The 24,411-nt window shown below is 29.1% G+C and overlaps 1 protein-coding gene across 1 annotated transcript; it reads left to right on the plus strand.

The window, feature by feature from the left end:
- Positions 1 to 772: 772 nt before the first annotated feature.
- LOC120078713 (IQ domain-containing protein IQM4-like) lies at positions 773 to 24,411 on the plus strand. Its single transcript, XM_090314200.1, has 12 exons — positions 773 to 1,145; positions 1,427 to 1,617; positions 2,469 to 2,686; positions 3,832 to 3,943; positions 20,645 to 20,979; positions 21,073 to 21,187; positions 22,055 to 22,120; positions 22,356 to 22,444; positions 22,770 to 22,857; positions 23,224 to 23,454; positions 23,554 to 23,655; positions 23,987 to 24,411. The coding sequence occupies exons 1-12, from the start codon at positions 773 to 775 to the stop codon at positions 24,386 to 24,388; spliced, it is 2,322 nt and encodes a 773-aa protein (XP_090170326.1). The 3' UTR covers positions 24,389 to 24,411.

Below are 24,411 nucleotides of genomic sequence, written 5' to 3' on the forward strand. Positions count from 1 at the left end.
AGCGGGCAACAACTGTTTTGGACTGTTTTGCAGCAAGTTGTTCTCAATTTTCAAAGGCGACAGTTGTGTGTGGATCTCTCTCGATATCAGTGGATACTAAAATTATTTCGTTGATATCTGTAATTTGTAAAATTCCTTTATTGCTCATTAATAAATTAATTCAATCTGGTTCTCAAAGTAGATGTAGACCAAATTGGTCAAACCACTATATATCTTAGTATTCTTTACTGCTTTCGATTTATTTCTGCTGATTGTTTGCGTTATCAGAGCTCCAGTTGATCCAAGGAAGGTGTGTGGTAGTGTGTGCTGACATATTCTTTGTTCAGGAATTTTTTTTGTTGGGTTTAATTTGACAGATGGCTTCGATGTCTACACGGTTCGAAGTTGTTAAATTTGATGGGAAAGGTGACTTCAAGTTATGGAGGAAAAAGATTAGGATTATTCTGATACAACAAAAGGTAGCCAAAATCTTAGACGAAGATAACCTTCCACCAACAATTACAGAAACTGAAAAAAGGGATATGGATTAGATGACCTATTCGACGATAATTCTGTATCTGTCAGATGGAGTGCTTAGGCTAATAGATAAGGTCACTACTACAGCGGAGTTGTGGAAGAAATTGGAAAGTCTTTATTTGACTAGTTCTTGCTAAATAAATTATATCTAAAGGAGAAATTCTTTGGATATAAGATGGACTCAAGTAAATGCTTAGAAAAGAACCTAGATGAATTCTAGAAAATTATAGTTTATCTCAATAACATCGATGAGAAAATGTCGGATGAAAATCAAGCAGTTATTCTTCTGAATTCTTTGCCAGAATCGTATCGAGAAGTTAAGGCAGCTATTAAATATGGACGAGATTCATTGTCTATGGATATAGTGTTAGATGCCTTGAGAACGAGGAATCTCGAGATTAAAAAGGAACACAAGGATGGAGAGTTACTCATGGCTAGAGTCAGAAATGAGAAAAAGAACAGAAAAGGAAAAAAGTCGAGATCCAGGTCGAAATCAAAGGGGAAAACCAAAAAGTATTTCCTATGTCATAAAGAAGGATACTTTAGAAAGAATTGCCCTTTGAATAAGAGAAGGAAGCATCAAGTAGCAAGCATGCAGGGCTTTCTAGTGCAACAAATATTACTGATGGGTATGATTTAGTAGAGGTTTTGATGGTGTCTAGCAGGAACATTCAGAATGCTTGGATCATGGATTCAGGATGCACGTTTCACATGACTCCTAATCGGGATTTCTTAATTGACTTTCAGGAAAATGATGGGGGATCAGTTTTGCTTGGTGATAATGGTGCTTATGATGTAAAAGGAATTGGGTCAGTTCGAATTGCAACACATGATGGTATGATTAGAATTCTTACAAATGTAAGGTATGTTCCAAAACTCAAATGAAATCTAATTTCTCTGGGCGAATCAGATATAGCAGCTTATTCCTATAAATCTGGGAATGAAGTTCTGAAGGTTATCAAGGGTTCTTTGGTTAAGTTGAAGGGGACCTTGAGGAATGATCTTTATGTGTTGGAGGGTACTACAGTTTCAGGTAGTGTTGTTGTTGCATCTGGGAAAGAAACAGATAAATCTATGTTATGGCATAATAGATTATCTCATGTGAGTGAACGAGGTCTACAAGCTCTTTCACAATAAGGTTTGCTTGGAGGAGTTAAGACATTGAACTCCCATTTTGTGAACATTGCATAATGGGAAAGTCTACCAGTTCTACCAAAGGAATTTTAGATTATGTTCATTCAGATTTGTGGGGTCCTACAAAGGTACCTTCTATGGGAGGTTCGAGATACTTTATGTTAATCATTGATGACTTTTCAAGAAAGGTGTGGATGTATCTATTGAAACAGAAGGATGAAGCTTTTAGGAAATTTCTTGAATGGAAAAAGCAGGTTGAGAACCAGACAGGTAGGAAGGTAAAGTATCTGAGGACAAACAATGGTTTAGAATTTGTGAAACACAAATTTGATAAATTTTGTAAATCTGAGGGAATTACGAGGCATTTCATTGTTACGTACACTCCACAGCAGAATGGTTTAGCTGAGAGGTTCAACAGAACAATTATGGAGCGTATAAGATGTCTTTTGACAAATGCTTCATTACTCTTGAAATTTTGGGGGAAAACTGCCCAAACAGCTTGTTATCTCATTAATAGGAGTCCGTCTTCCGCTTTAGGCCTAAAGACTCCTCAGGAGATATGGACAGGAAAAGCTCCAAGCTTGGATCATCTCAGAGTGTTTAGATGTTCAGCTTATGCTCATGTTAAGGAAGGGAAGCTAAATAAGAGGGCACTGAAATGTATGTTTATTGGCTATCCTCAGGGTGTTAAAGGATATAAACTTTAGTGCTTGGAAGAGTGCAGAAATAAATGCATTATCAGTAGAGATGTGACCTTTAATGAAACAGAGATGTCATTTCATGTCAAAGAGCAGTAGAAACAGTAGACAATTGATCAGGTTGAGGCAGAGGTTAGAATTGATTCTAAAGCACGACCATCAGTTAGTTCAGGTGATTCCAGTGATCAGTCATCCAGTTCTAATGGTAGACAGCCTCAACTGCAAAGGACTTTGATTGATGAGGGAGCTTTTGGTGAAGAAAGCTCAAGTAGCAGTAACCTACAGAACTATCAGCTTACTCGTGACAGGCCTCAGCGAATGAGGCAAGCTCCTGCGAGGTATGGTTATGCTGATTTAGTTGCTTATGCTCTTACTTGTGCAGCTGACAGTATTGAAGCAGAGCCTCTTACTTTTGAGGAGACTATTGAATCTGATTCGAAGGAATAATAGAAGAATGTTATGGAAGCAGAGTTGTTCTTGTTGCAGAAGAATCAGACATGGTTATTGATTTCAAAGCCTCCTAATCAAAAACTCATTTAGTCAAAGTGGATTTATAAAATCAAGCCAAGTACAAGAGGTGACAGCAAGCCTAGGTATAAGGCTAGACTGGTAGCCAAGGGCTACACTCAAAAGGAAGGAGTTGACTTTCATGAGATTTTCTCTCCGGTGGTGAGGCATTCGTCCATTCGATTAATTTTATCTATTGTTGTTCACTTTGATATGTTTGTTGAACAGATGAACGTCACCACAACTTTCCTTCATGGAGAATTGGAGGAAGTGATCTACATGACTCAACCTAAGGGCTATGAGGTGGAAGGAAAGGAAGACATGGTTTGTTGTCTTCACAGGTCCATCTATAGACTGAAGCAATCAACGAGACAATGGTATATTAGGTTTGACACCTTTATTCTGAAGTGGGGTTTCACAAGAGCTCATATGATGCCTGCGTATACTGGAAACTATCTTAGAAAGGTACATATATTTATCTACTTCTGTATGTAAATGATATGATTCTGGTGTCTAAGGATTATTCTGAAATCTGTGATCTCAAGAAACGATTGAGTAGTGAATTTGAGAGGAAACATTTAGGTGAACTGAAAAGAATCTTAGGCATAAATGTGAAAAGAGATAGGGAGAAAGGTTTGCTAACCATTTTGCAGGAGAGTTATGTGCATAAACTGCTTGAGAAGTATAATATATCTGGTTGTAAGGCAGTTTCGACACCCTTAGCATCTCATTTTAAGCTTTCTTCATCTCAGTGTCCTGTTACTGAACAAGAAAGGTTAGAGATGGCTAATATTCCCTATTATAATGTTGTTGGAAGTATTATGTATTTGATGATTTGTACTAGGCCTGACTTGGGATATGCTATGAGTATGACAAGTAGGTTTATGTCAAATCCTGGGAAGGAGCATTGGAATGCCGTTAAATGAGTGCTTCGATATTTGAAAGGTAGTGCCAATGTATCATTGTGTTTTAGCAGGGATTGTGATAAATCAACACTGTTGGAAGGCTTCACAGATGCAGATTATGCTGTAGACCTTGACAAAAGAATGTCTCTATCAGGTCACCTTTTTGGTTTGTTTGGTAATGTGGTCAGTTGGAAGGTTGCTATACAGTCAGTTGTTGCCTTGTCTACTACTGAGTCAGAGTATATTTCAGCGGGTGAAGCTGTGAAAGAGGCAGTGTGGTTGAAAATGATAGTTGGTGAGTTGTTGTCGCAGAGGTTCATTCCTATCGTCCGTTGTGATAGCCAGAGTGTTATTCATCTTGCGAAGAATCCATCTCATCACGAACGGTCTAAGCATATCGATGTCAAAATTCATTTTATCAGAGAAGTTGTGGCCCAGAAAGATGTTGAACTGGTCAAGGTTCATACAGTTGAGAATTTGTCAAATATGTTAACCAAGGTCCTTCCAACCCATAGGTTCAAATACCTATTAGATGAGCTGAATATTAAATCTGGATGATAGGAAGATTGGAAAATCAGCTTGACACTTAAATATTCTTGTTAAGTTGGAGATTATGGCCAAACAGAATGCAAACAATCAGCAAAAATAAAAGATATATAGTGGTTCAACCAATTTGGTCTACATCCACTTTGAGAACCAACTTGAATTAATTTATTAATGAGCAATAAAGGAATTTTACAAATTATAGATAATCAATGAAATCACCAATCTGTAATTTCGGTATCTACTGATACCGAGAAAGATCCGCACACAACTGTCGTCTCTAAAAACTGAGAACAACCCGCTGCAAAACAACCCAAAAAAGTGTGCTACCCGCTTTGACCGGCGAACCACGCACAGGCCTGCACGTATTTCTCACAATCTCGATGGTTTCTCTTTTCGATATCTCTCAAAATCGTCAATCAGTGAGTTTTTTTTTTCTCTCTCCTTGTCTATTTTTCTCCTCTCCCATTCACAATCTTTACCCTCTAAATTTGTCAAAAATGCTCTTAAGAATATCAAAAGTCAATTTTGATGGACGAGGGTGGGGTTGGGTAAGTGAAATTGCTTTACTTGTATTAAACCAAAACTAAAATCTCCAAAAGATTCCTGAACTTTTTTTAACTCAATTAACCCTCATTCAATTATAAATTCCAGCACATTGTGGAAAATTGGAAACCCCACTTAAAAGGAATATCAACTATCAGTTACAAAAAGTTTAGAAATATGAAAATTTCATATATTTTTGTAAAAGAAGATATGAAGAACTATAAGATGTTAATGCAATTTTTCAATTTTTTTTCAACCAGTGAAAGAAGCCAGAGTTATGGGTCGGTAAGAAGATAACTATATTAATGATGTTCTTTCAGATGGATTAGAGTCGAAGCTTTCCAGCTAAGATGGAGTTGACATGAATTTTGTTTATTTTGTTTTTAATTGAATTTAGTTTTTGAGGATATTCATGTTTGGTAAGGAATTAGAACACCATTCTTCCATGTTGGTTTGTATATCATTGAAGTGCCTGGCGGAAGTAGCAATCTTTTGTAGTTGTTAGTAGTTAAAGGTGTATGAATATGTCATTTGTGTTTAATACACAAAAAAAAGTGACATGTTAAGAAATAAAGACTCGTTGATATTTGGATAATAATTTTGAGGGATAATTAGTAAGAGGGAAAAGAAGAGAACACGTACATTACAAAATTTATAGTGATAAAGACTTTGTTGATGCTTTTCATGATTCAAATTAATATATTTATTGTGATTAGTTAAGAGAATTTAAACCACTCTTCAACAAGCATTTAAGCCCTTTTGGTGAATTTTTTTGGGTAAAAACTCTCTTTAGGTCGACCAATGCAGAGAAATAGCACACAGGCGGTCTGCAATGATGTTGCGTTGATTGTCTGCAACTCCCATTTTCATGGGGTTTCTGAGGTTTAATCAATGATAAAGATGTTTCTGTTTTTTTTTAATATATTTTTTTAATGCATTTAGGGGTGATTTGAATGGCTAAGTGGGGGCTGAGAAATTGTTTTTTTTTTTTTGTTTTTTTGTTTTCTATGATGAAGTTGTGCTTAAATTATGTCTAGACATATGAGACTTGCCTATGATTACTTGGTGTATTCTTCTAAGCTAGTTCTTCATCTTAACTATAAAACTGATCTCTTTATATACGTGCAAACTCTTTTTAAGATGCTTTATAATTGTAATATTTGAAGCTTCTATTCATAGCTTTGGATTTTTTTTAACACTTTTCAACTACGTCCCAGACTCCTAAGTCCTTTTCGGTAAGTTTTAGGTGTTCAAATTTTGTTTGAATCCTTCAAATTTCAATTAATGTGGTATATAAAATGTTATAATCCTTGAAAACTCTTTTTCAAGTTCGAGATTAGCTAATTTGAAGTGTTTGAATTAATTTTTAAGATTGTGGTTAAGGTAAGTAAGAACATCTCCCTTGAACATTATTGTAGTTTGATTAAGATTATTGGACTATGTTTAATCTCAATCTCTATATTCTTTATTTTTTTTTTATTGATTTTTTTAATTGTTACCATTTTTTGAATCTAGAGATACACTTCTTTTGGATTCATAAAATATAAACTTGTTGAGTTTATTGTATCAGACATTTGATCCATTTTTGTAAAGTTTATAGCGGTAAAAACTATCATTAGATCATTTAAAACTCTTTTTAATGTGCTTTATATTTGTCCCTAACAGTTGAAACTTTTATTTGTGAACACTTTTCAGCTTGGTCCCAAGCCATTTTCGGTAAGTTTTGTGTTAAAACTTTGTTTAGATAATTCAAAAATGCTAAAAAAACAAATGCTCAAGTTGCACACTTGCAAAGTGTAGTTGAATCACAATAAGTCGTGATTGAAGAAATCTTAAAAAGGTTGACAACTCAAGAAGGTTCATCTAACATAGAGAAGTTCATAACAATTTAACAATAGTTAATAGGTAATATTTATAAGACATTCTTCTTACAACTCTAAGTTGTTGAAGTTATTGCATTAGATTAAGTATGTTGAAGTGTTAATGACTATCCTGCAGTTATGGTAGTTTTTATATTTTTTTTGTTATGTGTTGAATTATATTAGTTTTTTTTTATAAGAAATTGGATTTCAAGTGTTTTTATTTTGGTGTTTATCCCTAGATTCTTTTGCCCATTGAGAGTTTATGCTTTGATTCTTGTTTGATATTGTTTGTTTTGTAATTTCTTGTTGGAAGGGCATTATAATGTACTTACATATTTCATTTTGTTTATTTTCCAGATTTTATGTTTCGATGGTTTGAAGTAGGGGATTTGACGGAGTTCAAAAGATGGAAATGCAAAGATTTTGGTTGGTATTTTATGCTTTTGTTGCAAAATGACCTTTTACGCTTCAAAGACCTTACATTCGAATTTTTGTTATGTATACTTGTGATACCTAGTATTTTAATTTTGTGTTTGTTCTAGAATATGGTTATGCTTTTAATTCCCCTCCTCATTGTATTTAGGATACTTGTTTGACGTTCCCTTTAGTATGGAATTAAGAGGTCGTTGCTCAAGGTTTTTCTTTGTTTGAGTTAATTTGATGTTTTTTTTGTTGAAGAGTTTTGCTGTGTTTCGTTTGAGGTTATTGCTATGTTGATGAGTTTTCTTGAATTTCAAACCTCGAGTATGATTTGGTGTTTGTTCTAGAATATGGTTATGATTTTGACCCCCTTTCTCATTGTATTTATGATACTTATTTGACGGTCCCTTTAGTATAGAATTAAGATGCCGTTGCTCAAGATTTTGCTTTGTTTGAGTTAATTTAGGATACTTGTTTGAGGGTGCTTGTTCTAGACTATGATATTTATTCTAGAATATGGGTTTTGTTCAATTCTTTATCCGTGTGTACTTACATATTTCACTTCTTTATTTGTTAAATATGATGTCTCAACGGTCTTCAATACAAGATTTTAAAGTTGAATTTGGATGGAAATGAAAAAAGTTTGGGTAGGTATTTTATACTTTTGTTTCAAAATGAAATCTCATGCTTCAAAGGGCTTTTGTAAGATATTTGTTATGCAAACTAGTGATACCTAGTGTTGGTACTAATTTTGTTAATCTGATAATTATAACTTAAGTTGATATTACTCGAATTCACTTATTATAAAATTATCAAAGTTTGTTGATATAACTTGTCATGCAAACTTGTGGCCAAGTTAGCATTATTTCATTTTGTTTGAATGATAGTGTTGGAAATGTATATCTAACTTGTAATTTTTGGTTTAAATATAAATTGATTAGTTCATTATTAATTTGTTCAAAAAATATTATTATATTTTAAATTTTATAACAAATTTATATATTAAATCAAATATTATTTTTTAATTAATAAAATACTTTTATCGACGTTTTCTATAATGTCAATAAATAAGTTTTCAAAAAAGTAACTTCAAATTTATACTGCACAATATATTAATTCTAGTGACGCTTAAATATGTTGTAAAAGGTACTTGTAATGACCACAAATTCAAATTTAGCAATAGTCTTATATGTTGCTAAAACTTAACTTTCAGAGGTGCATATTCAACGTTACTATATAAAAGAAATAGTAACAAATAATGTATTGCTAAAAGTACGCATTTAGTAACACATACGTGTCAGTAAAAATTGTCTTTTGGTAGCATGCGATAAAAACATCACTAGACCTTTAGCTACGTTGCTACAGCGACATTTTTAGCGATGTGGGTCTTCGAGATGCTAATACTTTTAGTGGCACTTTTTGACCTTTAACAACGTATTTTATGCGTTACTAAAAAACGATATTTTTGTAGTGATAGTATTAAATTTTCGTTGACATGTTGAAACATGAGAGATGAATTGATATTTCCACCCTGTTGTAGAAATGAAAAATCCACCAAACATAAAAAGTAAGCAACTAAATAGCATTAATGTAAATGTAATATAAATAATACTTTCTTTTAGCACATTTTATTGGTTTTTTTAGAACAACAATTATTAGGATGGGAGATTGAACCTCTAACCTCTAAGGAGAAATGTCATGCTAATTACAATAATTGCCAAGATGAAAAATCGAACTTCTAACCTCTAAGAAGGAAAATTATATCAATTATCGTAAAGCTAAGTTCGCTTTGAAAATATAATAATAATATAATATAAATAATAGAGATATTAGCTTATTTAAAAGTCATAATATATTTATTTATTTATTACTTTTTATTTTTATAATTTTCAGAGAAAAGGTTATATATATTTTCATTGACATTTTTATAAAATTGAGAATTCGATATTTTTGCGGAGATTAATATTTTAAAATTCGTTACAAGTTAACATTTAACGAAAATGGTGGGGAAAACGGGAAAGTCGCTTCGGCTTGGAATTTATCTGACGCTCATTGGTCAAATTCCTTGGCCCACGTTTTTGGACGCGTCAAACTATGTATTCAGAATTCCATTTCTCTAAGTCTCTAAATAATAATAATTTATTATTATTATTTAAGAGTTAAATATCCTGCGTATATATTTAAATGCATGATGTTTTTAAAGTATGTTTATTTATTATATACATGTAGAATGATCTTATATGTTCAAAGATTCAATAATGTCACCCTTTCTTTATAATTAATAACCTAAGTTTTGTTTAAGAAAAATTACAACTTGGAAGATATATAGTATAGTTAGTGTTTTAATATGACAAGAGAATTTATTATGCATTTTGTTTGAATCATGACTTAATAAGAGAGGTTATATATATATATAAGAAAAGAGGTTACTAATTCTTTAATTAATTACATTATGTTCAATCGAGAGAAATTTATAATTTTTAAAATTAAAAATTATTTGTTACAATAAGAACTTATATACTAGCCAATAATATCAACATATAATTATATGAATTACCTTTTTAAGTATTTAAAAAAGTGTGAAAATAAGATTGAATACCAAAATAAGATTACTTTCAAATTATTTAGGTAATATTCTCCCTCCCTTATGAGTAATAAACTCTATCAAATAAACATACAGAATAGTAAATGTTAAAATAATATCTAAATTAAAAAATCGTATACAATATTTTTTTCATAGAAGAACAATATACACTTAGACCTATTAAGTAACTATTGTGTTTTTAGGTTTATGTTTCTGAAATTTCTGTTTGGTATTTCCTAAATTTTTATATTGTGATTTTTATATGTCTAAAGGAAAGGCTTGAATTCCTTAATAAATTCTAAAAACATAAGTTTTGGAAAACTATATATATATATTTTTTTTATTATTATTATTTTTGATAATTTTAAATTGAATTTTTAAATATTAAAGGAAAAGTAGATAATTAAAAAAACAGAGTAAAAATAGTATTTATAAGCTGAATTTTAAAACAAAAAATAAAATAAAAAATAAAGTTAATTATCAAATTGAGCCTTAGTTATTTGAATTATTGGTGCATTCAGCCGCCTCTCATAAGAGTTTATTAGTGTCCTGTCATAACGAACATAGCTCAACTGACATATAAATGTGTTAGTGACTATATGGTCTGTGATTCAACTCCATTACCCCTATCGTACTTAAAAAAAAGAGAGAATGTATAATTGTTCGCTATATTAACTTTGTGTTCAATAAGTTATTAATATATTTCAAATTTTAAGACTAAATTGAAAGTTTAAGAGATTGATTGCACACAGAATTGAAAGTTCAAGGAGGCGTTAAACATTTTTCAAAGTTCAAAGGTCTATTAGATATAAAATGAAAAGTTTGGAGACTAAATCGATCTAAAATTAAAAGTTCAATAACTAAACTTGTAGAGTAGGTTGATTGATACTTAATTTCAAATATGGAGCCTAACAATTAGGGAATTAAAAAAATCCGATGATCCGAAAAATCTGATCAACCCAATCCAATCCGTATGATTCGGGTTGGATTATTAACTTATTTGGATTGGATTTGATTCAAATAAATGAAAACTTTATGGGTTGAGTTGGTTCACAAATTCACAAAAAATAGCTCGAGCCAACTCGAACTAACCCGAATTTATTATTAATATTAAAAAACATGTTTTTTACTTCCAATACAATTATATATATATATATTTTTTAATTTTACTTAATTTCATGATTATTTAAAGATTATTTATTATACACTAATGGTTTAAAATAACTTTTTAAAACCATGGAAATAAGTTTTTCATAATATAATTAAGTTGATTTGCTAATCTTATTTCAATACGCGAAAATAAAAAATAAATTATTTTACATATTAACATGTTATTTTTTTTTAAAGAAAAAATTTAAATAATGACTCGAGTAACCCGAATCAATTTAACCCAAATACTTCATCGTTGGGTTGGATTTAGTTCATTATTTAATAAGGATTGCTTGAGTTGAAGAAATTAAGATGATTAGTCGATTGAGCAGGAACCCCTTGTATTTGACCATTTTTTTTTTCTTTTGTCGACCTATATTTGTTCTTATTTCCCAAATATTATGAAGTGTATTTAAAATTTTTAAACATTTTAAATATTAAAGTCTCTCTAGAAAATAATTTAAGATATACTACAAAAATTACCTTTTTGAACAACTTTGCCATTTAATTAAAAAAACATGTCCTTATGCCTTCAAAAGTTGCACTATGTTTTCTTTTACCCCTCACAATGTTTCAAAATAATTTGAGTGCAAAAACTATTTGAATATTTGAATTTTGGATGACTTGGAATGGCTGAAAGTAAGTGACTTGGAATTAGGGAGAACAACACAAAAGGTAAAAAAGATAGAAAAATCAAACAGAACCAAAATTGGTTCACTGATTTGGTTTGATTTTTCTAGACATTTTAGTTTGTATTTGGAGAAAACAAAAAACTTATTGGTTCGAATTGAATTTTAATTGGTCAAATCAAAATTGAACGGAGAGTATATATAACCCTTAAAGTTAAACTCTAACCCTAGGGTTCTTTTAGTATTTTAATTATTATGATCCATGTTGGTGGCAGATCCAAAACTTTATGGGGCATATTGAATATAAAATTAAAAGTTTAGCTCATAAACTTTTAAATTTGTGTTTATATAGTTCATAAACTTTAAAAATTGTTTTAAAGGATCTTGATTTGTCGATTTTTGTGCTTAATAAATTTCTTAAATATCAATTTTGTATCTAATACGTCTTTTCCATATTAAAATATAAAATTTAACTTTGTGCTTAATAGATACGATTAGACATTTTTTCAAAAAAAATTAATATATCTTTTAACTACAAAATTTAAAATTTAAGATTCCATTTAGATAACTTTGTTTGTCTTATTAAAATTATTAAAAGTTTAATTTTGAAACATTTTAAATATTTCTGAGATCTATTAGATATAAAATTAGATTTATTAGATATTTTTTAGAGACTAGATTCAAAATTGAAAATCTAGTGATTTATCAATCGCAATTTTCAAAATTTAAGGACTAAACTTATAATTTAACCTTCATTTAAATGTAATTTTAACTACACCCGATATATTATGTTTGTATTAAGTAATATTAATAATTAAAAATTATTATAAACTTCTAGAAAATTATTCATCCAGATATATATTTAAAAAATATTCAATCAATTTTCGTAAAATGATTTTATAAAGAGCCAAAAATATTTATATGTTTTGTATAACTGTATATATGAGTGTGAGAAAATTTAAAATAGAATTATGTTTTTCTGGCATTTTTCCAAAAAAATTAAAGATTATATATAGTTCTCAACACAAATAATGAAAATAATTTAAAAATATATGTGGTGAATAATACATTTTAAAAAGATATGTATTGAAAAAAGTAAAAAATTGATAATTATTTATACTATTGAAATGGAAATTTCAAGTTTCGAACTTGAATTGGAGTAAAGAATGTCATGCATCAAACCACTGAAACATCTTCAAATAATAACTTTAAAAAGCGAGTAACATATCTAAAATAAAATAAATTACGATTTATTAGGGATATTTTTAAATATAGAAAAATAAATTAAAATATTTATAAAATATAGAAAAATAAATTAAAATATTTATAAAATATAGCAAAATTTTAGAAATATCAATAATAAACGTGGATAGACACTGATAATTCTAAAATTTTGCTATATCTTATAAATATTTTCAATAGTTTTACCATTTGAAATAATTTACCATTTTTTATTATATTTAATAAAAAAAACTATGTATATGTAAAACGTCACCAATCGAGATAGGCACTGTCCCTTAACTGTATGTCTATTTATTGTTTAGAAAAATGACAAAAACAAAATGGCAAATTTTAATTTATAAAAAAAATGGCCCAATTTTAATTTGAAGAGAGCTAAAAGATCTCATTAAAAAAAATAATAATAAAAAGGAAAAATTGGAAGAAAAAGAAAATATAAAAAATCGAGAACCAAATCGATTACAATTAAACAGAATGAAATAAAAAACAATCAATTGGTTTTAATCTTTATTAGACATCGATTTGATTTCCTTCTTTATAAAACCGGCCGATTTACTTTGGTTCTTAATTGGTCTGGAAGACAAAAAAAAATCAAACCGATTTTCATCTTACTTAAAATGGTGTAATAGTGTAATAGTGCTTAAATTTAATTTCCGTTTCTTGTCAGTGCAATATCATTTTAGGACCAACGTTTCGTCAAATATTCTGACAAAATTCGTCTCTAAAGATAATCCTTAGCCGTTTATGAAAAATTAAAGTAATATTACATTTTGAAATAATGTACATCTTTGGACAAAGTTGTATTTTCCCTTTTTTTTAATTATTTTTTTGAGTAATTTAGCCAAGAATTTAGAGGGTTTTTTTAAAAAATTTTTTTACTTATAATTATGAATTTCTAAAATTCAACTATCGATTCACACATTCATATATAGAAAGTTTGAATTTTCAGCCAGAATTTCAGAACAGAATATACATTATTTTCTAAACTGTAGTATGACATTTTTCAAAATTTGGTTACGAAACTGACAAAACAATAGAATTAAGACTAAAAAGGTTTTGTTCTCTCTTTAACCGGGAAATATATATTAAAATAATTATTAAATAGAGCTTAAAGAATCTTTTTCCAAAATATATTCTACGTGGCAAAGTTTCTAAGTTAAATAAATTTTAAATTAAGTTAGATTGATTACAAAAAATTCAAATTAGAATATTCATGCTAACACCTAAATTTTTTTCCTTAAAAACATATGTATAAGTAGAGACGGATCCAATTTCATTTTAGTCAAAGTTGATGATCCTATATAGTCAATTTACAAAAATTAAAGCACTTCTACTACAAATTTTGAATATTTGAATTATGGTTGCCTAAAAATCTAACTACAACAAAACAAAATACAGTTGACCAAAATATTACAACTTTCTAGAGTCGGATCATTCATTGATAGTTAACCAAATTGGCTAAATTGATTTTTACATAACTCTCAAAGAAAAAAGGAAAAAGGAAAAAAAATTAATTTTACAATTTTATTTTTATTGAAATGCAGTTACTAAAATTAATAAACAGTGTCTTCTCAAAATAATAATAATATACTACTACTATTATTATTATTAATAATTTGTAGTGTGTGCGTTATTTAGAAATGCACTCTATTCGTTTTTTTAAAAAAAAAATTATTATTATGATTATTATTATTATCCTTTTGTAGTGTGTGCATTAGACTCCGTTTAGTAACTATTTTGTTTTTTGTTTTTATTTGTGAAAATTAAGCCTATATCATCTATATTTCTTATCATGATTTGCATCTTTTTTATGTAGATTGAATTCTTAACCAAATTCCAAAAAGACAAAAACAACTTTTTGTAAGCCATTTTATTAGTTCTCAAAATTTAGCTTGTTTTTTTGAATCACTTGTGATTGATAGATAACAAATAAATAAATTTGGAAGTGGAAATAGTGTCCATAGACTTAATTTTAAAAAACAAAAACAAAAAATAAAATGGATACCAAACGGGGCTTTAAAAATTTAATCTATTCGTTTCTTTTTCACAAATTTTCTCCCAACAATCAAATTAGAAGTGTTATAAATTTCAAGGTTTAAATCCTATTTTGTTCCCTAAACTTTGAATCTTATTCTATTTCTGTCTCTAAACTTAAAAAATATATGTTTTAGTCCTTAATCTTTTAAAAATTGCTTACTTTGGTCCATACTATTAAAATTATGTTAATTCTTAAAGAGAATGATGAGATGACTTGTATTTTTTTTATGACTACGTTGCCAAACAAGTAAGCCACATTAAAAAATCTAAGGTTTCAATTTTGAATTTAATAGTAAATAAATTTTTATTGGAGATTTCAAAAGTCATTTTGGATTCAAGATTTTGGTCATTTCACTATTTGGGTGCATTGCTCAGTACCTTTCATCTTGATCAACCCATGTTAAATGCAATTTCATCCTTAAAAGAGATTTCATCCTAAAAGTTAACCGAATCTTAATAGTAGATACCAAAATAAACACATTTTTAAAAATTTAGAAATTAAAGCAAACGTTTTTTAAAATTTAAAGATGAAAATAAAACAAAACTCAAAGTTTGATATATGTATTTAAACCAAATTTTGATATTGATTTTATGAAAATCATATTTTGAATGTGAACAAACGATAAAATGACGATAAAATGACGTCATATTGGTGTACGGTCATAGTCAGGGACCTAGAACTAGAAGTGACGAGAACGTTGACATTGACTGGATAACAACGTGAAGACAAATTTTTAAGAAAAAAACGTGAAGAGAAATTATAAATAAAAATACAATTAGGGAATAGGCTGTTCAAACAATCTCACCTTTTTTAAAAAAATATAATTTCTCTTTTAATAATAATTATGAGTTTATAATGAAGGAAATAAAGAATAATGTTTATCCACACGTTACAATTAAAATATGATATAATTCGAGTAAATGTAATATCTTCAAATGAGAATTAGCAATAGCTAAAATGACATAAAATTTATACTATCAAATTCAAAATCAAAGATTTAATACGTAACAGGTTCATTATTACAATGATTTGAAATCTGTCATCACATAATATTCATAACATACACGTTAAATGTGATCACATAGAATATAGAGATTTGAAACTTTGACTATACAAAAGAAGTATATGTTATATTTCGTAATATTGTTCATCTTCCTCTTCCTTCCTCCCTCCCTCTTCATCTCACTCTCTCTCATTGTTCATGGTTTGGTCTTCTTCCTCATGGTCTAGTGTTTTTATTATTATTATTTATGTGTTTTCATGTTCCTATTCATGATAAGGACAACGTACCTCTACATATCTTCACAATGGTATGATATTGTCCACTTTGACATACATCCTCGTGACTTTACTTTTGGATTTCATCCCAAAAGGTCTCGTATCAGTGGACATAATTGTCCTTACTTATATATTCATGATCATTCCCTTATCTATAGATTTTGTTCGCTCTCCTATCAAAATAAAACTAGAATAAGAATGAGAACTAGATTCATAACTAAAGCTAGAGCAATATTTTTTTTTCAACTTGTAGATTTTGAAATAAATTTAAAAACTATTATATAATTATATCAAATTTATAATTGCTCATAGTTTTTTTTTTTAAAAAAAATCTATAACCAAATTGAAAATTAAAATAGAAGAATGAAATTTAGAATAATAAATTATTTTATACCGGAGTATGATACACATAGTTAGAGCTAGAACGAGAGTGTGAGGGAAAATAAGAGCGAGAGTGAGAGCTAGAGCAATATTACTATTTCTTAAAACATATTTAAGTTTGCATCTAAATCCTAACTTCCGCCTTTATTGTTTGGCAAAAAGATTTGATTTGCATTCCTTGACAATAGTTTGGGTGAAATATATTTAGCGAGAACACGACTTGTAGTGAGAGATTTTTTTTTTTCATTTTGTTTTAAATTATTATCTAATTAAATCATTTTTTTCAACTAAAAATCTTTTTATTGATATTTGAAAAATAATTCTAAAGGCAAATTGAAATTTCAATTACAATAGTACAAATAATTATCATTTTATTTTTTTAAAAAAATATATTTTATAGAATTAGGTATTAAAAATTATTTGAATATAAATATTTTTATAAATAAATATATTTTTTGAATAAATAAATAAAAATAAGAAGGACGTTTGAATTTTTGTAGCGTATTCTTTTGTTGAATTGAATATGACTTTAAAAAAGCATTATGGTAATCCTATATATTTCATTCCCATCCTAGATGAAAGTAAATAGATTTTAAATATATTGTATTGGTTTTTTAAAATTAAATCTAATTTTAATTTTTTGAATTATACTTTATTAAAACATTTTTCATAAATTATGTGAAAATTAAAACAGACTTAAATAAATATTTAGTGATGACAAAATCATCTTTAAACAAAAGTTAAATATCTATGAGTTATTTTGAATGAAAATTACTAGATTTTACGGAGCTATAGAGGCGATTTTTTGTTTTCTTATTTATTTCTAAAATTTGTCAAAAAAGCTTAGTTTCTCATTCTCTTCAAATATAGTTACTAAGAAAGAGAAAGTCTATGGGGTCAACCTACCGTCCAATGTGTCGAAAGGGAAATAGGTAGTCGATAAGGTTGCGGTAAGATTGTCGGTATTCTTTACTTCATTTTTGGTAATCTCATCGGTCTTCTCTTCTGGCATACTACTAGAAGAAAGAAGCTGTTGAGAAGCTGCTCCCAACAGCTGAAAGCCATTCATAAAATTAAGTTGATTAAGTTGTTACAACAGCCCACCGGCAGTGTGCACTACTACAAAATATACATTTCTTGAAACTTGTAGTTTTTAATTACTTAACCTTTCTTTGGAAAAAATGTCAAGCAATGACCTTTTAGAAAAGAAAATGTCAAGTAAAAGGGTAAAAAAAGCGGAGATTGACAACATGTTTAAGATATTTTCATGCGAACCATTACTTGACACGTTTTTCATATCAAGTAATATAAGGTCTTACTTGACACGTTTTTCGTGTCAAGTATAAGAAGCTCTTCCTTGACATATTTTTCATGTCAAGCAAAATATAAAAAATAATATTTTTTAGTCTTTATTTTTTGTTTTCCTCCCTCCCCCATTTTCATCTCTCTCTCAAATTTGGTTTTTCTCCTACCAAAATTATCAAATAAAATATAAAAAATAATTAACTTATTATTTTAAATAAGTAAAAGGGGTAAATGTGCCATAGTAAAAAAAACTTCCCCTCCTTCCTCGTTTTCTCTCTCACAACAACCCCCCCAACCCTCTCTTTGTAGCACCCTACTAACCCCAATCAACTCTCCCTCTCCTCACCCCCGACAGCCGTACAGCCAACCTCCGTTCATGCTGGATTACAGTCGCACGCATAACGACGTTCATTGCCGCTCTAGTCCGTGCCACCTGCAGTCGTTTAAGCCGCTAGACGCCTTTCGACACACCGCAGAGACTCAATTACTCGTTTTGTGCCGTTCGCTCTAAGCGTCAGCCGATAGAGCTCGTCAGCCGCACCGCTCTAATGTTTTTCTCTTTTTTTTTTCCAGCTTTGTCAACCCCGTCGTTTCGCGCCTCTAGTTGACTGAGCCATCGTCGAACTGGTGTTTAGCTCATCCAGTAGTTGCTTGTTTTCCGATACCTTGGATTTGGGTAAAGATTGATTTTTTTTTTTTTTTTAAGTGTCAATTACTCGTTTCGTGCCGTTCGCTCTAAGATTGATATTTTTTAAGTTTTGAGTATGATATTTTTCCATTGCATTAAGTAAGCCAATCATGTACATTTTTCAACTAAACAACATTTACTATTTGTATTCATTATTATTATTATCATTATTATTTTTGCTACAGTGTTTACTATTTACTTCTCAAACTAAAATAGTTTGCATCTCAAACACATACTATTATAACTTATACAACTAAAATAATCTAAACCCCAAACACAAACTATTATAACTTAGCTATAATAACCTAAAACTATAATAATCAACTCCTTGCCCCAAAAGTCCCTTTAGACTTTAAATTTGATATCTAACAAGATTTCTATGTTTTAAAAAAAGTCTAATAAATCCTTAAATTTTTTATTTCGTGTCCAAATAATTCAATTTCACATTTTGTATTTAACATAGACCCTCGATTTATTGATTTTTGTAAACAATTTATTGAATTTAATCAATGCAAAATTGAAAAGCTTTGTGTAGATAGCTATTTGATTTTTGAAAATCAAACTAAATAAACATTCATTCTACCTATTATTATTTCTGGTTTGTTTTGTTATCCAACTTTTCACCAATGTCTTAAAAAATCAAGCAAAGTCTTAAGAATTACGATCTCGTTTGATAACCATTTAGGCCGTGATTGGTAACCATTTTGTTTTTAAAAATTAAGTCCATTTCATTCACATTTCTTACAATAATGTGCAAATAGTTGAATTCTTACTCAAATTCCAAAGGCCTTAGTTTTTATTTATTTGTTTTTTTTAAAAAATTAAGCTTAAAGACTATTCCCATCTCCAAATTTTTTCTTTATTATCTACTTTTTACTAATAGTTTAAAAAGTCAAGACAAATTTTGAAAATTAAAAAAAGTATAGGTTCTGTTTGATAACCATTTAGCTTTTTGTTTTTGTTTTTTTTTTTAAAAATAAGATTATAGACACTACTTGTACCTCTAAAATTCTTCATTTGTTATCTACTTTTTACCAATAGTTTAAAAAATAAGCCAAATTTTGAACAATAAAAAAATAGCTTCTAAAATGTAGTTTTTGTTTTTGGAATTTGATTAAGAATTCAACCATTATATTTAAGAAAAATGCAAATCATTGTAATAAATAAGGAGGAAATAGACTTAATTTTAAAAAACAAAAAACAAAAAACTAAATAGTTACTAAACAGGGTCAACTCTTAAAAACTTGTTTTTGTTTTTAGAATTTGATTAAAAATTCAACCATCGTACTTAACAAAGATTCAAATCATTATAAAAAAAATAGAAAAAAATAAGCATAATTTTCAAAAAGAAAAAGTAAAAAAACGAAATTGTTACCAAAAACAAAACTTAAAAAACATGCTTTTGTTTTTGTTTTTGGGAATATGACCAAGAAAAATGTAAATACACTTGGAACCTATTAAACACAAATCCAATAAAATTTAGAGACTATACACATAGTTATTAAAAAAAATAAATTCTTCTAAATTAAATTCCATTAAACGCGTGTAACAAAAAAGCAGTGTAAACTTTTTCAATAACCTTGTTCAATAGTATCACTTCGTGTATTTGAATTCCCACCGACCACCACCACCACCGAAAGAAAAATTAAAAAAAAAAAAAAAAAATCAATTTCCCATTCGCTTCAATTTAGACCTGTCAAAATCAAACCCTCTTCCCCCTCGTGTCCCTTCAAAACATTGCTACAAATTTTCATCTATTTATTTATTTATTATATATTAAAAAAAAAACCATTCAAAGCACTCACATTGACATGTTTCATAAATCTTCCAATCCCTTTCTTTAATCTCATTTGCGTCTTCGACGGGGCCGAGGTTCATTCTCATTTCATATATATATATATATAACACATCAAATAATCAATTATAACCAATCTCCCTTTACATTATTCATCTTAATTTTCAGGTAGGCTTATCTAAGGTTTTTGTTTGGTTCTTTAAAATGTTTCTCTTATTTTGTAATTCGAAACGAGGTTTCGTTTTCTTTTGAGATTTTACGTAGATTTGTTGTTGTTGTTGTTGGTTTTTTTTTTTTTTTTTTTTTTTTTTTAATTTTTTTATAGAGCTTCCTAAATTCATATTTGTTTTTTTTAATAAATAGAGAGAGTATGGAAAATTCTAATATTGATCCGATGATTTTAATTCTATGAAAATTTCTGGCTCAGGTCTTACTATTTTGGAGAATGTGCTTGCTGATAGAGAAGTCGGGGGAAGCGGTGTCGTCGCCGGAGACGAAGAAGGGAAACCGAGGGTTTCGATCCGAGAGGAATGCGGGGAATCTGAGGCTGGAACAACCAAGTAGGAATTTTTCGTTTGGGAATTCGGATTCCCATCCTGCCGGAATTCCACTCCCTAAAACTCGAAACTCTGCCGTGGTGGTGTCTCCGGTGGCTGCCGGGGATCAGTTTGATACTGCCGCCGTCAAATTACAGAAAGTTTACAAAAGTTACCGAACAAGACGGAATCTCGCCGATTGTGCTGTAGTCGTTGAAGAATTATGGTAATTAAAACAAACCCCACGAAAAAAAATTAATCTTTTTCAAAGTATTATGATAATTAATTACCAAAAATAAAAAATTATGGCGTTTGTCAGGTGGAAGGCATTGGATTTTGCCGCTCTACGGCGGAGCTCGGTGTCGTTTTTCGACTCCAACAAGTCGGAAACCGCCGTGTCAAAATGGTCAAGGGCCGGAGCAAGAGCTGCAAAGGTACTTCAATTTTATTTATTTATTTTTATTATTATTTTGATGTTGATAGTAATTAATTGTTTATTTATTAAAAAAATCTGTCAAATTTTAGACAGCTTTGTTCTTCAGATACATTCAAATGCTTCACTTTTAGACAATTTTCTTGAACTTAAGATTGTGTTATTATTTTTTTAGGTAAATAATTTGAATGGGCTTTGATCTTTTTGAACTTTACAACTTCTTTGACTTTTATCCTAATAAGTTTACATTTTTTTTTTTTATAAAATATTAATTTTGTAATAAGACAATTATTTTTAACCATCAACAAGTGTAGGGTTTTGTAAAGATTTGATCAATCCAATATAGAAGTAGAAAATTGGCATGTTTTTACTTTGAATTGACCAAAATTTTAAAATTGCTTTTCTTTTAATGTGAAAAAAAAAAAGTTTTCAAATATTGAGTAAAGGTTTGACTACTACTCCTAATGTGTTAAGAACTTAAAAAAAGGTCTTATGTTATTGGATATACTATTTAACTAGATATTATATCCATACATCGGAGATTAAATTAAAAAAATATAAATATCAAACCTCATGAAGTTATGATAATTATATAGGTTAAGTCTTTGAGTATTAAGGGAAAAAAATACCATAATTTTGTACTAATCGTCAGCATTAAAGACTTAAAAAGTAAATATTTTATACAAAATTCAAGAGTGAAGTCAAGTCAAATATAACTCAAATAGTTAATTCAGTATTAATATTTAATTTTTTAAAACAATAAACATTTTAGAGTTTTATAACCATAATTAAAGTATAATAAATTTTCTTGGTAAGCCAATAATTGAAGCTAAAATAATGTTAAAAATTGTTTGATTGGTCATTGCAGGTTGGGAAGGGATTATCAAAGAATGAGAAAGCTCAGAAATTGGCTTTGAGACATTGGCTTGAAGCTGTAGGTCTTTAGAATTTTAGAAAGTCTTTTATTTGTTTGTATATATATATATATATATTAATTTTGTTTAAATGAAAATTTCTAAATAACCTGAGATTGGCTAATAATTATTTAATTATAATTAAGGAATAAATTAATAAAACAGCAAAAGTTGAACGTTATCAAATATTAGAATATTATTTAAATAGAGAAAATTAATTTAATTTAATAAATGTTGTCTCTTATAATGAAACAGATTGATCCACGTCATCGCTATGGCCACAATCTCCACATATACTATGATGTTTGGTTCCAAAGTCAAAGCTCGCAGCCTTTCTTTTATTGGTAAGTAATCTAAAAATAAAATAAAATAAAATTTTAATTTGTAAAATTATATTAATTGCCACTTATTTAGACGTGAATTTATTATAATTCTAATATCAGAGTCAAGAAGTAATGTTTTATTTTCTTTTCAAATTTAATTAGTTTGACCTAAGAAAAATATTAATTAAATATTCTTACACTAAGATTGAACTATATAATACCTATCATACACATAACTTTGAATGGATATGTTTTGCTAATTAAAATTACTTTTATATATATATATATATTAGATTTCAATAATTAATTTTGTTTTTTTTTGTATTTTTTTGACAAATAAATACAGGTTGGACATTGGAGATGGAAAAGAGTTGAATCTTGAAAAGTGTTCTAGAGCAATTCTACAACGACAATGCATTCAATATCTTGGACCTGTAAGTATGGAACAATTTTTATTTTATTGGTTAATTTTTTACTAGTTGACCTACTGAGGTTCACTTCAACGTGTGAACAAAAAATTTTAAATTAGTTTCCAACCTTAAAAATTTGTTAATATTATATTTATATGTATCATTAAATTATTGTTTTATTAACATATTTGAATGTGTATATGTCATCACATGGACACGTCTTTTGATAGTGTTAGTTTATTTTAACGAAGATGTTGAGTTTCGTGTTTAAAGTAACATTGAAATGACATGTTTACATGTCTAAGTATGTTAAGAAAACAATAATTTATGGTTCGTTTGATAATTATTTGATTTTTAAAAATTAAACTTATAAACACTATTTCTATCCAGAAACAAAGAGAATGTTATGAAGTGATTGTGAAGGAAGGGAAGCTTGTGTACAAACAAAGTGGAGATTTTGTTAACACAATGGAGGATTCGAAATGGATATTTGTTCTAAGTGCTTCAAGAAATTTGTATGTTGGGAAGAAGATTAAAGGCCATTTTCAACACTCTAGCTTTCTTGCTGGTGGTGTCACCACTGCTTCCGGCCGATTGGTCTCCCATGACGGTATTCTCAGGGTAATTTTTCAACTTTCTTTAAATTTAGGTTCGTAAAATTTAAAAATTATTGAATAGGTCAAAGATCTAACAAAATTTTTAAATTTGAATTTGTTTCAGGCTATATGGCCATATAGTGGCCATTATCATCCCACAGAAGAGAATTTCATCGACTTAATTGAATTTTTGAAGGAGAACCATGTCGACCTAACAAACGTTAAGGTATAAACTTCTAATTTAATTTAAATTAACAAATTTAGTGTCTAATAGATCCTAAACTTTACTAAATTATCATTCAATTTTGTGTCATCAAAAGTTAAAACAAAACATCTAACTAGATTTGAAAGATTTAAATTTTGAACCTATAGGTTCTTAACCTAACAAAATTGAAAAAAAAAATTGAGCGAAATTATATCTATCTTGATGTAACCGATCCAATTATCTAATCACAAATCTCAAACGCCAAAGATTACATTTATAATATAATTTACCCAAAGAAACAAAGACTCCAATTTTAGAAACTAATTTATTACAATTATTTTGTACAATGCAGAAATGTGCAACAGACGATGACGTATTACCCAATAACAAAGAAAAGGAGGAAAAGGACGAAACCACAGAAGAGGAGAAGGAAATAACTGGCGGCGGAGCAGCCACCGAGAAAGCCGCAGCGCCGTCGGGAGAGGCGGCGGAAATGGAAAGGCAGTGCAATGTGGTTACAAGAAGAAGCAAATGGACGACCGGCGCCGGGCCTCGGATTGGTTGCGTTCGAGAGTATCCAACCAACCTTCAATTTCAAGCATTAGAAAAGCTGAAACTTTCGCCTAGAATCCCAACCATTCAACACCCATTCAACTCCAATTTCCCAATTCCATCCCCAAGGCCTAGCCCTAGAATCCATATGTCTCCTAGGCTCGCTTCCATGGTGCTCCCGAGTCCCCGAACATTGCGGTGATACCTACTCAATTGTATCTATAT

The sequence above is a fragment of the Benincasa hispida genome, chromosome 1, assembly GCF_027475165.1.
Source record: "Benincasa hispida cultivar pf3 chromosome 1, pf3_genome.v1.1, whole genome shotgun sequence".
In the NCBI taxonomy this organism is placed as follows: Eukaryota; Viridiplantae; Streptophyta; class Magnoliopsida; order Cucurbitales; family Cucurbitaceae; genus Benincasa; species Benincasa hispida.

Coding starts and splice junctions, on each gene's coding strand:
- LOC120078713 (XM_090314200.1), top strand. CDS start 773: ATGTCGGATGAAAATCAAGCAGTTATTCTTCTGAATTCTTTGCCAGAA. Junction 22,121..22,355: donor TGAGACATTGGCTTGAAGCT/GTAGGTCTTTAG, acceptor ATAATGAAACAG/ATTGATCCACGTCATCGCTA. Junction 23,656..23,986: donor TCGACCTAACAAACGTTAAG/GTATAAACTTCT, acceptor TGTACAATGCAG/AAATGTGCAACAGACGATGA.